Source organism: Prionailurus viverrinus, chromosome D4 (assembly GCF_022837055.1).
Source record: "Prionailurus viverrinus isolate Anna chromosome D4, UM_Priviv_1.0, whole genome shotgun sequence".
NCBI classification, from domain to species: Eukaryota; Metazoa; Chordata; class Mammalia; order Carnivora; family Felidae; genus Prionailurus; species Prionailurus viverrinus.
This window is the reverse complement of record NC_062573.1, coordinates 37404788-37419950: the sequence shown is the minus strand read 5'-3', so window position 1 is coordinate 37419950 and position 15163 is coordinate 37404788. Positions and strand designations below refer to the sequence as shown.

Below are 15163 nucleotides of genomic sequence, written 5' to 3'. Positions count from 1 at the left end.
GGAGCTGGGAAGGGAGAAATGGGGTATCCTTGCTCACTATATGCCAGGGACTTTATATTCATTATCTCATTTAACAGCCAACATTCCTTAAGCCCTTACCATGTGACTAATCCATTTAATGTCTACAACAATTCAATTATTATACCCATTCTAGGAGTGAGGAAAATGAAGCTTTGAGAAATCAACTACTTGCTGAAGATTGCAAGTTAGTAAATGAAGAGTTTGAACCCAGAGAGACTGAGTCTGGTGTTAGGCACTGAAGTTGAATCTCCTCCCCTGTGGGGTGCTGGACACTCCGTAAACATCAGATGAAAGCTACAGGGTAGTCTCTGGGAATAGACGAGTACAGCTGTCCATGGTGGATGCATGGCAGAGAGGAACCTGAGGTGGGGTCTCTGAGTTCTACACTCATGCAATCCCAAGGTACGATATCAGAAATGTCCCACTGGAGATGTGGGAACTCAGAACGCTGGTGTTCCAAAGGAAGCTGGCTGCTCAAATGATGCCCTTCTGGCCTTTTGCTGCATCAGATCCTAAAGAATGCACACTAGAATGTGAAGCCAAAATGCCTGACTTGCTTATCATTTTGCAAGGGCTGAAGATGAGTGTGTCATTATTTTACATTTTTTAGTTTGTAGCTATAAGTTCTTCAAAGCATACCCTTCTTATGAACATCTGAGTAACCTGTGTTGCACATACAGGGTACCTGATATATGCAAATTAAATAAAAATGTGTTGATCTGAAATACTATGATTGATTTTAATATGTTCATTGCTATAGTCAACTTAGAAGTTAGGTGTTCTAGCATTATCAACTACTGAAAGTGCTCCTATCAGTAAAAACAGTCCAAAAGTACAGTATTCTTAGTGGATACTGGACTATGCTAAGTATCCAGAGCCCGATATTATATAATTATTTTTTTTAAGTTTATTTACTTATTTTGAGACAGAGATCATGGGAGTGGGGGGGCAGAAGGAGGGAGGGAAGGAGAGAGAGGGATTGGGGGAGGGGGAGAGAGAGAGAGAGAGAGAGAGAGAGAGAGAGAGAGAGAGAGAGACTATCTTAAGCAGGCTCCTTGCTGTCAGTGCAGAGCTTGATGCAGAGCTCAATTCCATGACCCAGAATTCAAGAGTCAGACGCTCAACCCACTGACCCACCCAGGTGCCCCTATAATTACTGTCCTTAGAAACGTTCTCAGTATCTTTTTCTGTTAACTTTATAGGCTTTGGTTTGTGTAAAATGAACACATAATTTCAGACAATTAGGCATGAAAAACATTTGTTAATATGTAAAAGCATTAAAGTTAATTACCCTGCAATTATAATTAAGAAAGCATAAAGGTAGGAAGGATTCTGTTTCAAGCAAGATTTAAAGAAATAAAAGGTTCTAGGGGAAAAACTGATAACCCTTCTTCCTCACTTCCACTATTAACAATTCCTGGCTAACCCTGAGTCAGTCTTCCCTATGCCTCCAAAGAGGCTCTCGTCTGGAACACTGAGCTGTTTGGAGCCTTTCTGTGACTCTCACTTCAGTCAGCTCCTGGTACTGCCAGGTGTTAGAATCCCTGGGGCTCTTCCTCAGTTACTGAAAATGATAGTTTTTTGATGGCTAAGAAAGGCTGCCTGGCGCTCAGCTTAGTCTTAGAACGGCCTTTATGCTTTTGTACGTAAAGAAGAAACTGACTGTTGCTTCTATCCAGCTGTTTCTGCTCCTTTGAGGCAGTGAAACCGGCACAGTGAGTGCTTTGGGGAGCCTCTTCCTTCTGGTGGACCTTCGGGGGAAGGTATTTCCCCTGATGGTTTCTCCACCCTCTTGGTTTCCGTGGCCTGGAGTCCCTCTTTCCTTTGTCCTTGACATTTTCTAAATTAGCTTTGTCAACTCTTTCCAGCCTTTGAACTCCCTTGAGCTGTTTGCACACCTTTTCTTCTTGTACTGTTTACCCACAGCTGCCTTTACAGGACAAAGTAGGAGAAGTTCAATCGTGAAGCATTTCAGCTTCTTTCCACACTACTTGCCCAACTGAATTCAGAGACAACCTAGTTCCTGCCCCCAAGAACTTTCTAGAAAACTGTTGTAAAAGAAAATGAAGAAGATGAGCACTTCTGTAGCCAACGATATATCTTATTTGTGTCCAGAAAGTCCTGTTTTGTTCCAGAACTCCCAGTGATGCAAACAAAAATATTTTTCCCCATGTACTTTCATAGCATGATAATAGATTTCAAGTTGAGAAACTCTAAAGGTGATATATCAATTTCTTTTCCAGATACAGATACTGTACCATATTAAACATCTCTCTCTCTCTCTCTCTCTCTCTCTTTTTGTATTTTTGATTCTTTAACAACAGAGCCTTGCTGACTCCGGAGGGACTGCCCCTCCCAGGGCTAGCCAATTCCTATATGTAGTAAACAACTCACCCTCCAGCTGTTTACTCCCCAACCAATACAAACCAATCAATCCAGAGGCCACAGCCCCAACCACCTCCCCTATGCCTCTCACCCTTAGGGCTATTACTGCCTTCCACAAATCACCCCAGATCCAGGTAACACACAACTAAGGCAGTCCCTAATCCCCAGGGCCTCCTGAAATTATTCAGATTAGTCAATTCTAATCTTGCTTAGCTTGGCTCACCTGTTCCTTCCCAGAGAAACCCCAATAAAGGCTTTTGCCCCCATTTTCTCTGTTTCCCCTGCCTCTAACCAACCCTGGTGGCTCCCCCACCATGCCTTGCCCTGCCCCCCACCTTGACATGGTGTGTGCCCCTTGCCTTCCGATCTGTGAGTATAACACTCTATCTTTCCAATGGCAGTTGTTTCCTGATCTGTTGGCCTCACCATACATAAATAACAACAAAACCTATACTTAAAAAACATGTACATAAAGAGAAAGGAAGATGGACTAGCAAAAGACCATAGCCTGGGCCCTGTGTTGGTCATTATTCAAATGGACTTGAAAGAAAGTTAGTTGCAAAACTGCCATTTTTAATGTTTTAAGAAGAAAGTGTGATTTTAGTATAAAGCTCTGTATTATAGGGGATAAGTACTCAGTAGAGCCAACTAGAAATAGCTGCGATGAGGGCATCCACATTAAGATACTATGTGTTACAAAAGATGTTGAGGATTTCAAGGGTCCTTCACTTCTAAAGCACAGACTGAGTCCAACTATAAAAACACCTTATGAAGAAAACACAAGGAATTCCCATTCACCTAAACAATAACTGTTAAGTTTCTTAAATCAAATGTTCTGGATTTTAATATATCCCATTAAAATGCATCACAGGAGATTCAGTACGAAAAGCAAAGCCCTTCAGATACTGTATTCTCATCTGGAGCTTACTTCTGTCGCCATTTCTGGAGTCCAAGGGCTTACTTCTGTCTCTGTCTCTGGAGTCAAAGTGCTTACTTCTGTCTCTATCTCTGGCATCCAAGCACTGACTTCTGTCTCTGTTTCTGGAGTCCAAGCACTGACTTCTGTCTCTATCTCTGGAGTCAAAGCACTTAGTTCTATCTCTGTCTCTGGTGTCCAAGCACTGACTTCTGTCTCTGTCTCTGGAGTCAAAGCGCTTAGTTCTGTCTCTAACTCTGTAGTCAAAGCGCTTACTTTTCTGTCTTACTCTTTGGAGTCAAAGCGCTTACTTCCGTCTCACTCTCTGGAGTCAAAGCTACTCGCAGGTAGTTTTGCTTGACTTGGCATGCCTAGCGGCAAACAATAGGTGCTAAATATGTGTTTACTGATTAAAGGAATGTTTCTGGTTATCTTTGAATGGAGGTATAATGGATAATATGAGAGATCAAAGATGCTCATTTAAGGGAGTAAGTAGATAGGTGGCTGGTTTGGGAGCTGAGAATTAAAGCTACTCCCTCGAGCCCAAACTACTACAATCCTACTACATTCTGCCACTATAATCCCACTACAAACCACTATGTGGTTTACTACACTGGGTGCTGTGGACATCTAGGCATCTCCTGCTCCTGAAGCTGACCTCTAACTCCTGTCTAATGCTGTAGGCCTCTGGTTGATGGCTCATCATGAATGAGCATTTTGCATGAGTTTGTCAGTGTGCTGGGACAAAAGGCTGAGCTCCTAGAAGTAGCATGGTGACACTTACCAAAGGCTCTAGCTCCTTGCGGTCTATGAGGTTCATCTCTGTGACGAAGTAATAGAAGTGCTTGTAGCAGGTGTTGACATGGGCCTCCGCGCCCATCACAATGACCCGGTCAAAGTGGTGGATGTAGACATGGACGAAGACTCGGAAAAGGCGGCATAGGATCTTCTTGCAGATCTGAAGGAAGTTCTTTGGGAAGGGAACACCTAGAGAAGTTAAAAAAAAAAGAAAAAAAAAAAAGGAGAACAAAGCCATGATGGGAAAGCTCTGATAGCCCAGGAGCACATGTGTGAAGCTGGAGAGCATCATGGACCTGAGCTCCCTGGCCAGCCTACAGATGCCTGCTCTCCACGGGTGGCTGTGTCGGATCCTGCCTAAAAAAAAGCGGCTGAAATGCTGTTGTATTTAAATGCCAACAATGACCAGGAAGAGACCAAAAAATGAACGAAAAGGGCCAGGTTGGTTTCTTTACCTAAATGTATGGGTGTGTATGTGTGTATATATCTGTATATATCTATATATCTATATCTATAGCTATCTATATATATCTATATCTGTATATATCTGTATATATAATGTGTGTATATACATTGCTTATATTTATATAAAAATATTCATTTTTACATACAAATGTGTGCTCTCCCTTCTTGTGTTTTTCCCCCACTTGATAGAGCACAAGAAAGTTCATCTTCCTCTTACATTAACATAAAGAAAACCAGCAGGAGGAGGGGAATGCTCCAAGGAGACAAGCGCTCCCTGACACATCGTGATGGGGGCGGGGCCTTGAGCACTGTAGTAAATTGAAAACACCTTCTCCTCAGAGGGAGCTGCTGTGTCAAAACTCCCGCCAAGGGTGGCCATATGAGAACTCCTGAGTTTTCAAGATAATTCAGAAATTTGGAGTGCTATGTCAATTTGTTGCATTTTTAAAACATCACCAATTAAAGTTTTACAGAAATACCAACGGTCAACACAAGACATCTTTCTAGCTTAATTTCGCCTACAGGCTACCAGTGTGCAAATTCTGATCCAAATTTCTCCTGAGATTTACTGTTTCTGATGTGGGCAAATGCAGCAAACTCCATAGACACTTTGCATTACTTATTACCACTTCATCCCCTTGTGGAAGGTAAGAGTGGGTTATGTGGCCAGAGGAGACACCCAGATTTCCTGTTTGATGACCACTACTGCTGTCTGGTCAGAGCAACACACAGCAGGATCCACAAGCCCACTTCCTTTCCCCCTCTTAAACACTGTTTAAACTCTTGTTATTTACACTGTTCTAAAATGGTGACAAGTCTGTTGTGAGTCCAACAGACTTTGATTTCCTGCTCTGCAACTTTTCTATCTGTATCACCACAGGCAAGATACACAACCTCTCTGAGCTTCAGTTTTGCCATATGTAAGTAAAAGTTGCGACAGTTGTGAGGATTCGATACAGGTAAAATTTCCAGTGGCTTTCAAGAATGAGAAGTGGTACTCATGCAATTTTGGTTTCTCATCTATAAAAGAAGGATCATAATAAAGCCTTCCTTGCATGCGTTGGAGGGTGCTACATGAGTAAAATCCTTCGACAGTGCCTAGAACAGAGTAAGAGCTCACCAAATGGGAATGGCCTCCTTCTCTCTGTACTACAGTGAGGGTCTGGAGCACCTCGCTGTTGTTATAAGGAATACGTTACCTTTCTCAAGAAAAGGTAGACATGGCAACCAGCCTTTCATCAGAATTGGAGAGTGTGCTCAGGATGTGGCCCTGGTCCCTAGGAAGCCTGGAATTTTGTTCTCTGTTCCTCCACAGGGTCCCAGTGGCAGCTGTCTGGTGAGATACTCTGTAATGGGATCACCTGGGACGCCCAGGACACGATGGGAGAGACAGAACATGACTGGCAGCTGGCAGAGGCAAGATCTGTCTCCCTGGGGCCCGGCACTCTTACCTGCTTTTCTTCAAAAACAAAGTGGGACCTATCAAATGAACCCAGGGAGAGACTCAGGCATAGCATGGAAGCTGTTTGGGCAACAGATGCTGGGATTTAGGGATGGAGGTAAGGTACAGCTGGGAAGGAGGTGGCGGGCAGACCCTCGCAGAAATTATGGGTGGTTTTCTAGGCTGAGGAGAGGCCAGCAGAAAGCACTGCTGCCAGGCTGCGGAAGGTTCTGGAGTCTTCAAAGAAGCTCAAGTCCCAGAGATGATGGAATCCCCTCCAAGTGTGTTCCCATGAGAAGGGGAGCCCTGTAACCCACACAGTGACAATACCAACAGCTGACATATTTTTCCTTTACAACCTATCTGCAAAGTAGGCTTTACTACCTATATGTCATGGATGGCTAATACTGAAGCTCTGAAGCACAGATTGACTTGCCCCAGGCTATTTAGCTAAAAAGTGGCAGGGCTGGGATTTGGACCAAGACAGCTTGATTCTAAACACCAAAAGATCTGGTTAAGTTTGGAGTATAACTCTCTACCAAGGATAGAGGCATAGCTCGACTGCTAAGTGAAACAAGGCATCCAAAGGTTACTCTTTGGTGGTACAGAAATATGACTTAGAAAAGTGGTGGAGAGAGAGAGAGAGAGAAGTTTGAAAGAAGTCCACATCGCTGGTAGCCACAGATTCAAGGGGATAAGAGGAAGGCTAATTAATACACTCCGCTGCCTTCAAGGAGAAATGTGTTTTCTCTGCCCATGCCTTGGGACTGGGGATCTGGGACTAATAGTAAAATCCAACATCAACTGAGCACTTACTGTGTTGTAGGAACTGAGCCAAGAGATTTACACAGATTAGCTGATTAAGTTTGCAGAACAAGACTTGAAGACAGGTACTATTATTATTGTTTCCATCTCAAAGATGAGAAAACAGACTCAGAAAATTAAGTAGCTGCCCAAGGTCACTCAGCTGGCAAACAGTAGAGGAGGGGTCTGGACCCAGGTTTGTCCAACCCTAAAGCCCAGGACCACCCTGAAAACCTGAGATACTGCTCTGGGGCTCCAACACACACCTGCAGCTCTGTGGCCCTTCCTTTCTGGGTGGCCTGAACCCCCTCCAGTGGGTTTACCTTTCACATCCCCCGCCTCCAGTCTCCATGGAGGCTCACCAGCTGCTAGAGAACATGGGGAGTTTTAGCTGTGTAAGTGCATCTGCTTGACCAGCCCCAGGCCCCACACACTGACTCAGAGGTAAAGCCAACTATTGGGCATACTGAGGATGTTCATGGCAATTGCTAGGTGTCTCTAGATGGTCCCCCATTCCTATTCTGCTCAGTTCTGAATTCCTGGTGCTACCTTCCATTCCATACCTGGTCTCTGGCCTTGCTTTTGTTCTCAAAGTTGGTTTGCCTCTGTCTCTCCCTTTTGGGATATGGCTGGAAATTATCTTGAGAATAGCTGAGTTGCTTTGAGAATCTGCAAGGTCTACTTTTAAAGTCCTGACCCTACAATTTACTAGCTGTATAGGCAGGTTACTTCACTCTTCTGGATTATAAAATAAAGACATTTGCTTTGCAGTGTCCTTATACTAGTATCTGTACTGTAATGGGTATGTAGTGGGAACTTTTGTACTAAGTTCTATTTTTTAATTTCTCACCTGAATTCCTTGGGACTCTAGCGGCTTAGTTGGATCTGACCCTTCCACCATTCCCTCCCTTACACGCAATTCATTCTTCAAAAGTGAATGTTGCAAATGGTTCAAGTCAGGACGTGCTCAGCATGTACCAGTCACCTCAGGCCAACTCTGGAAGCTGACAAGTCCTGGACTGAGAGTTCTAGGGAGCCCAGAAACCCCAGTGAGTTCTCTGCTGCACCAGAGATAAAATTTCAGTTCACAGAGCATGGGATTAAGAGTAAGAAAGCTACACAGCAGTTGGGAAATTCATTCCATAATATCTATGGTTCAGGGGCCACTCCTATAGTTTGTGTAATATTTTAGCTCTTTCCCCCCCTTCTCTAGCCTTCCAGGTGTTCAGATTTGTGTGTGTGTGCATATGTACGTATGTGTGTATATTTGTGGATGTATGTGTGCATGTGTATATGTATGTATGTGTGTATATGTGTGAGTGTGTGTTACATGTACGAATCTGTGTGTTTATATGTGTGTACATACATGTATATGTCTGTGTGGCATGTATGTATGTGTGTTTTAAATAAGCCTTCAGAAGGTGGGAGGTAGAAGAGATCACTCCCTTTGATGTAGAGAACTGGATGTCTAACCCTTTGGTGGACTCTGCAACTATCTCACCCTGTGTAACTGGCTTCATGGCAGCAAGATAGGGCAAGACTCAGCCCTGCTGATCCACTCCCTTCCTTGACAGGCCCCAGATGGGCCAGATCATGAAAAGTGATCCATCTGAGGGTTTTTGTCTTCATGGGGCTGCTAAGACGTATCCAATTTTCAAAGGAGCCAAGGAAAGGGCTCCTTGGCCAAGGAGCCAAAGGAAAGGGATCCTTGGGTGATGCCTGATACATATGTGTGTGAAGTCCTTTAGTCCCAGGGACATCCTGAGCAGTGATATTATTGTTGCAGCTTTGTTTTTAACTGAGGCTTAGCTCAGTGAAAGTATTTGCTCCTAGCCTCATAGCTAAAAGGAGATAATTATTTGGCTCTAAAACTCAGGTCTTTTCTTCTGCATCCTGTTACTGAGGGCTCCATGGTAGCAGGGAACAGATCACCATTTTATGACCTGCACTTAGCTCAGTACCTGGCTTATGGAAGGAGCTTGGAAAATGTGTGTTTGCTTGCTTTAAATGCATACAGTCCAGCAATAGGAAGAATGAAAGGCTAATGAATCATCACAAACGGATGCTGGGCTTGTTATAATGATGGCTGGCAGCTGAGGGGGCTGCACACTGGCTGGGTCTGGGCAAAGGGCTATGTGGACATGTGGCACCACTGATCCAGCTCAGGACCACATCCAACCTTCTGTCCCTCTGCTTCTCTTGAGTGTGTGAGATATTATGCACCCTTCACTTTAGTATTTCCCAAGCCATGTTTTGAAAATCACTAATCTTGGGAGATCCTTGGTTAAAAAAAGAGGATCATGAGATTGTATGTATTTGCAAAAATGCTTCTTTTGGGGTGCCTGGGTGGCTCAGTTGGTTAAATGTCTGACTTATCTCATGGTTCATGAATTCGAGCGCCACGTTGGGCTCTGTGCTGATAGCTCAGAGCTTGGAGCCCTCTTTGGATTCTGTGTCTCCCTCTCTCTCTGCCTCTCCCCCACGCTCTCTTTAAAATAAATATTAAAAAAAAATTTTAAATGCTGCTTTCACAGAGGTTTACAATGTATCTCCGCAAAATAAAGGATCTGAGAATTCCTGTAGGAAAAGTCCTATTTTACTCTAAACTCCTCCCCCCGCCCCATAATATCTACTGGTTTAAAACACAGTCTGTAATTATACTCCCCAGCTTTCATTTCTATGTCACTCTACCTTCTATTCACAAGGTAGTCATGTGCAAACAGTTAGTCCCTCTAAGCCTCAGTTTCCCCATCCAGAAAGAAACAGGGATGTTAATGTTGTCTGTAGCTCATGAGGTTGTTGTGAAGGTTAAACACACACACATAAAAAAGGTTTTGCCTAATGCGTTGCAGATAGTAAGCACCCTCTTGTGAACTGTTACTTTTAGTATCCCATAGACCCAAAGTTCTTTGGAAGACACTTTGGGATTAAATTCCTCCTGCATATTTATTTTCATGAGGGCAGCTTGGGCATTGACACATCAGTTCTGAACTTACAAAGAACTCACAGTGGCAAGTACTCAATTAAGCACTGGGTTACATTCTGCCTTATATTATCTTCTACAAGTTTCTCATATTTATGTCTCATATTATTGTAAGCTCCCTGAACAAAGGGATTGTTTTAAATTCTGAGTCTGCTTTTAAAAGTACCTGGCACAGACCTAGGTAGGGAATACTTATCAATCAAAAGTGAATCATAAAAGAGCAGTGATTTTATTTAGTCAAGATGTGACTCTATCACTTCCTATTTGGGGGAGGAAAAAAGCCTACAGCAGAACAACAGTGTTTTGCCAGGGTCTTGACAAGGTCCTGACACGGGAAGCTTCACGCTGCCTTTGGTGAAAAGGGAGGAGAACTCTGTGATAAGAACATTTTGATTTCAACAAGGAGGTGGGAAGAAAAAAATCTGAAACTCCTCTTTTCTTATCATTAAAACCTCCCTTATTTGCCTTTCAATGAATTTTTTCAGGTGCTGATAGTTAATTTTCAGTTACTGTACTCAATTAGAAAGTTAATGCTAGACAATATTAACCAGTAGTCTTAACTGAAGTAGATTGCACATCTGAAGGGTTTGGAGTTAAACTTTGACTAGTCTTATTATAAACCAGATAAGCCATGTGACCACAATCCCAGACAGATATGTACTAATTGATAAAGAAAACAACCTTTGATCAGAAGGTCTCTAAATTATTTACAATCACTGATTGAGTCTCAGGGCAATCTCTTTCACCACCCCACCCCGAGCCACATCCCAGGACTCTCAGATTCAAGCTGGGGAATTTCAGACTCTAAGAAGTTATCCCCAAATGAGAAGATGTGTTCGGAAGAGTGTTCTCTACAGAAGTGATACACACACACACCACACACACAACCTTGGACCTGGATGATCTTGGGTCATGTGATGGAGTTGGGTCTCTGCAAATGGGTCAGTACTGAAATTAAGTTGGTGAACCTAAAACAGGGCCACGCTGAGCCCAGATTCCAGAGGGAGCTGAGGCAAAATGCCTGGGCAGAGGTCAGAAGCCCAAGCCAATCACTTGTATGTGCTTCCCTCAGGAATTTGCTCAACAATTAGACTCAAAGCAAGACTGGAGTTTGCTGGATGATCAGGCCAAGGAGGAGGCTGAGCCAGACAGGAGGGATGAAGGCAGAGGGTAAGGTGAGACTGGGGGGCCTGGACTCTCCTGAAGGCCTGACAGGCAGCCCCCAGCCCTGCCTCTGCTGCTCAGGAAGATGTGGTGCTCGGCAGGGAACCAGCATCTGACAGAGTCCTGCAGAGTTTATGAATGTGCCTAACCACAACTTTCTGATCTCCAAACCACAGTCAGTATGAGAGCTAAATCGAGCATGGAATATAATAATTTCTCTGGGGCCCCATGTGGATTTGCCTTTTATCTCGGACTTAGTAAATCTCCTTTCTCCCAAACAAAATTTAATAAAAAATTCCAGTAATTTCTGAGCTTCAATCCATTTTCTTCCTTCCTCCCCCCTCCTCTCCCTTCCCTTGCACTGTTAAGCAGATGCCCCATTCAATCCTTCCTTTTAGAAAACCCCTGAAAGAAAATAATCTAAATGGCCTATGTTTTCTCTTTTGTTCTGTTATGGAAGCTACAAAAGAAAAGAGTCCCTGAGAGAATGCAGAAATGCTTTGGATAACAGGGCCACAGATTGAAGACAAAGGTCCCAAACTCAAGACCCAGGTGAAAGCTTCTGTGCTCGCTATAGCACATTCCTGTTCTGTTTTCTATCTTTTAAGAGAATGTCCAATGCTTGGGGAGGAGACTCTGGTCCACGATCACACTGAGTTGGACCCGGACTATGGAGATGTAGCAAGTAAGGGCTAAGAGGTTGTCTCCAGGGACAGCAGAGAACTTTCCTCAAACATCCCAGGTTCCATAAGTAATTGGCAGATATTCCAGCCTGTCATTTATTTTGTTAATGCCTCTACTTCCTAAGAGCTCAGCTCAAAGACTTCCATCATCTCCAGCCTCAGGTTGTCTGCCATCTGCTGAACCTTCCTGAGCACAGATCCCACATGGTAATTCCATACTTCTCTGTGGACCCTGACTCAGGTCTGCCTTCTCTCCTAGACCGTACCCTCCCTGAGGGTCCTTGCAGCCGATCCTCGGTGCCTGGCAGGGAGCCTGGAGTGGGCTCACCATGTAACCAATAGTTGCCAAGTGCTGGACCCAGAGCTGAACTCTTAAGCCACATGCTGACCCTGAAATCAAAGCTCAGAAAGGCGAGGGGACTGAGTGGTTGGGATTTCAAACTAGGCTGTGATGAAAAGGGGTCTGAAGTCCAGCCTCTGATTCTGGAGCCTGTGCTCTTTCCACTCGGCCAGGACACTCGATGGGGTGTTCTCACAGCTTCTTTCGTCTCTTTCATCCAACTGGAGAAACTGGAGAGGCAAAGCTTGTTAAAAGATGAAGGTGGAAGGCGGAGGTTTGTCTCTTACTTCTCCAAATGCATGTGTCGTCCAGCATTAAGAACAGTGGCTACGGTATCTGGTTCTGGTGCCCATCAGACTTGGGTTCACATTCTAGCTGGGAAACTTCCGGGCTGCTTGCTCTTGAGCAAGTTTGCGAATGAAAAGGCTCATTTCCTCATCTGAGAAATGGGGATAATTAGACCTAGGTGTCTGTGAGATTGTGAGGGTTAAACAGGGAGCACCCGGTAACTAACAGAACTAACAGCCGGCGTTAACAGCTGTTAGGAAACTTTGGCTCTTCTTCATCAAAGCCCAGGGTGCAGGGGAAGGACAAATGAAACAGGACAGATGAAGTCACCTTTTCTTCAAAGGGCAAACTCTCCTGGAAAGTGGATCTGGGGAACATCCTGTGAGTTGTCTAAGGAGTTTCCACATGGCACAAGATGAAACCTAATGTTCTGGCCCATCCTTTTGGGACCCCTGATAGCACATGAATGACAACAACCAGAAATGCCCACAACTCCCCTTAACACTCCCTTAACTCCAGAAATGCCCACAACTCCTGTCACTCACGTCTGAGGGCATTTGTGCTGTCCTTTTTGTCTTTGGGGTCCAGTAACCGAAGAGTGCATGGATGAAAATCCCTGCACAAGCCATAGAATTCCCTCATTCTCAATAGTTCCTGAAGAAAAACAACATCCCACACACGTGGGAAAAGAAAACAGACCTCCTCTGGCAGCGTGGCCGAGAACATACCATTTCCCAAACACTTGCAAAACAAAATGCAATTGGATCACGAGGAAAACAAACAGCGAAAAAAACCTCATAACACAGATCTGTTTCTTACAAATACACATCCTCCTCCTCTTAGCTTCCGCCCCGCTGCCTGCCCATTGCATCACCGTTCTCCCGCCTCCTAAATGTATCTACATATTGATCTAAAGAAGCCCCATGTGCTCGGGCTCAGGCTGATGAAAAGTCAGCTGCAGAGGACTGACTCCTTGAAGCAGATGTTTTGTGTTATCTCTGTGCGTTCCTCAAGAAAGTGTCTGTTCGTCATGCCAAGCAAAACAATCCCGTGTAGCAAGACTTTGTTCCTCTGCCTTAAAAAAAATAAAGTCCCCAAACAAGCTGACAGCTGCAAATGGTTAGAAATAAACTGGCTACTACCCTGTTCCCCAACTCCCTTTGCCCTTCCCCAGTGCCCCCTGTGTTGCCCTCTGACCTACCACCACAGTGGATGGACCAAAGGAAAATAGACTAGCATGTGATTATATGTTCTAAACAGATTGTTAATTCTTTCAGACATGCCATTTTGCCAGGCAGAGGAAGTGCTGTTTCAGCCACCCAAAGGAGTGACTGTAAATACAAAGTGCCTGCCTCCCACACTTCCCTCTTCTCCCCATGTCACTTCCCTACTGCCAGAGGCTGTTCCTTATCTGCCCATTCATCTCCAGGATGTCTGCTTTCACCCTCTGCCATCGCAGCATGGAGGTGGAAGTAGACTGAGAAAGACCCAGGAAATCCTGAGGAAGATGCTCATTCACTACAGAAAGGCAATTAAAGCCGTAAAAAACAAACTGTAGCTAGTTCAGCTGTGCTGAATTTGCTGAAAATCAAATGGGGCCAAATGGGGTGGAGTGAGAACAAGATGATAATCAACTTCATTAGTACTAGAAAGTCAGACAGAAGTACCTGCACTTTGATCATGATCGCCAGTTGGAATCTGAAAATGACTCTGCCTTCTTGTCATGGATGATGTACTATGAGCATCATCACAAATAACACTTTCCTTTATTCACCAGCAGACTCATTTTTCCATGATGTGATGAAGGGCAATTAATCCCAAATCTTGTCTGAAGAGTTCTCCCTCCACCTCTACCACCACTTCTCTAGCTCAAGCCACCATCATTTCCTGCCTGGTTTGCTGGAGCTTCTCCCCTCTACTCTTGGATTTTTTCTAATCTCCCACCGGGCAGGCAGATAATTTTCCTACTATGCAAATCTAACCAAGCCATCCACCTTTTTATATTAACCTCTAAAGCAGCTTCCTACTGCTTTAAGGTAATATCAGAGCTATTTAACACAGCAAGCAAGACCCTCTACGGTTTCAACTTTGTTTATCTCTCCATCATCACTTCTGGAGCCTCCTAATTTGTATATAATACTCCACTCTTCTGGAGCTAAGATCCTCTTCTGCTCACTCTGGGAGTTGCCTCATACTGAAGAGTTGGCAGCTGGAAACCCTCTTCTTCAACTTCCCCTTCTCGTCTGGCTAATTCCCATTTGTTATTCAAGGCTCAACTCCATCATCACTTCCCCTAGGATATCCTCCTTGTCCACCTAACCCAGTCAAATCAGGCATATCATGACGCCCTGTACTTCTCCTATGACAATACTTGCTACATTATAATTGTCCATTTTTTAAGTCTCCCCCTGGACTGAAAATTTTGTACTGTCAGGGAATGTACTTTTACCTTTCTTGTTCACAGTTATCCCTGGCATCAAATGCATACCAGAACATGGTGGTCTCAGTGAGTATCTGTAGAGTGAATACATGAACAAATGACCATGTAAAGTGTGGGTGGTGAAAACTTCTGCTTGGGTTGCCTTTGCTTTTCCCATCCCCAAGCAGTGGCCTTGAGTTACTGCCTGAAAACTCTTGCTCTGTGGAAAGTTTCCCCAGGGGAATTGAAAAACAGGCCCATGTTTAACCTTGTCATGTCTGAAGTTATAAGGCTTCAGTGAAAGTTGATACTTGTATCTCTTCATACTTGGCAGATCACAGAGAGAAATGCATTTTTCTATCAGGTTTTCACTCATAAAGAGAAAGAAGCAACCCCTCAAACCGTATTGTATATTTGTACTGAAGTGCGTATTTTCATATAAATAGAAAAGTGCCA

At 44.1% G+C, this 15163-nt stretch overlaps 1 protein-coding gene across 6 annotated transcripts in view; it reads right to left on the bottom strand.

Moving 5' to 3' along the window:
- MOB3B (MOB kinase activator 3B) overlaps positions 1-15163 on the bottom strand; it is a 202471-nt gene that overhangs the window by 31684 nt on the left and 155624 nt on the right. For all 6 annotated transcript variants that reach the window (XM_047831019.1, XM_047831024.1, XM_047831020.1 and 3 more), the window contains one exon: positions 4107-4309. In XM_047831019.1, coding sequence (XP_047686975.1) covers positions 4107-4309 — 203 coding nt within the window. The remainder of the gene's footprint in view (positions 1-4106; positions 4310-15163) is intronic.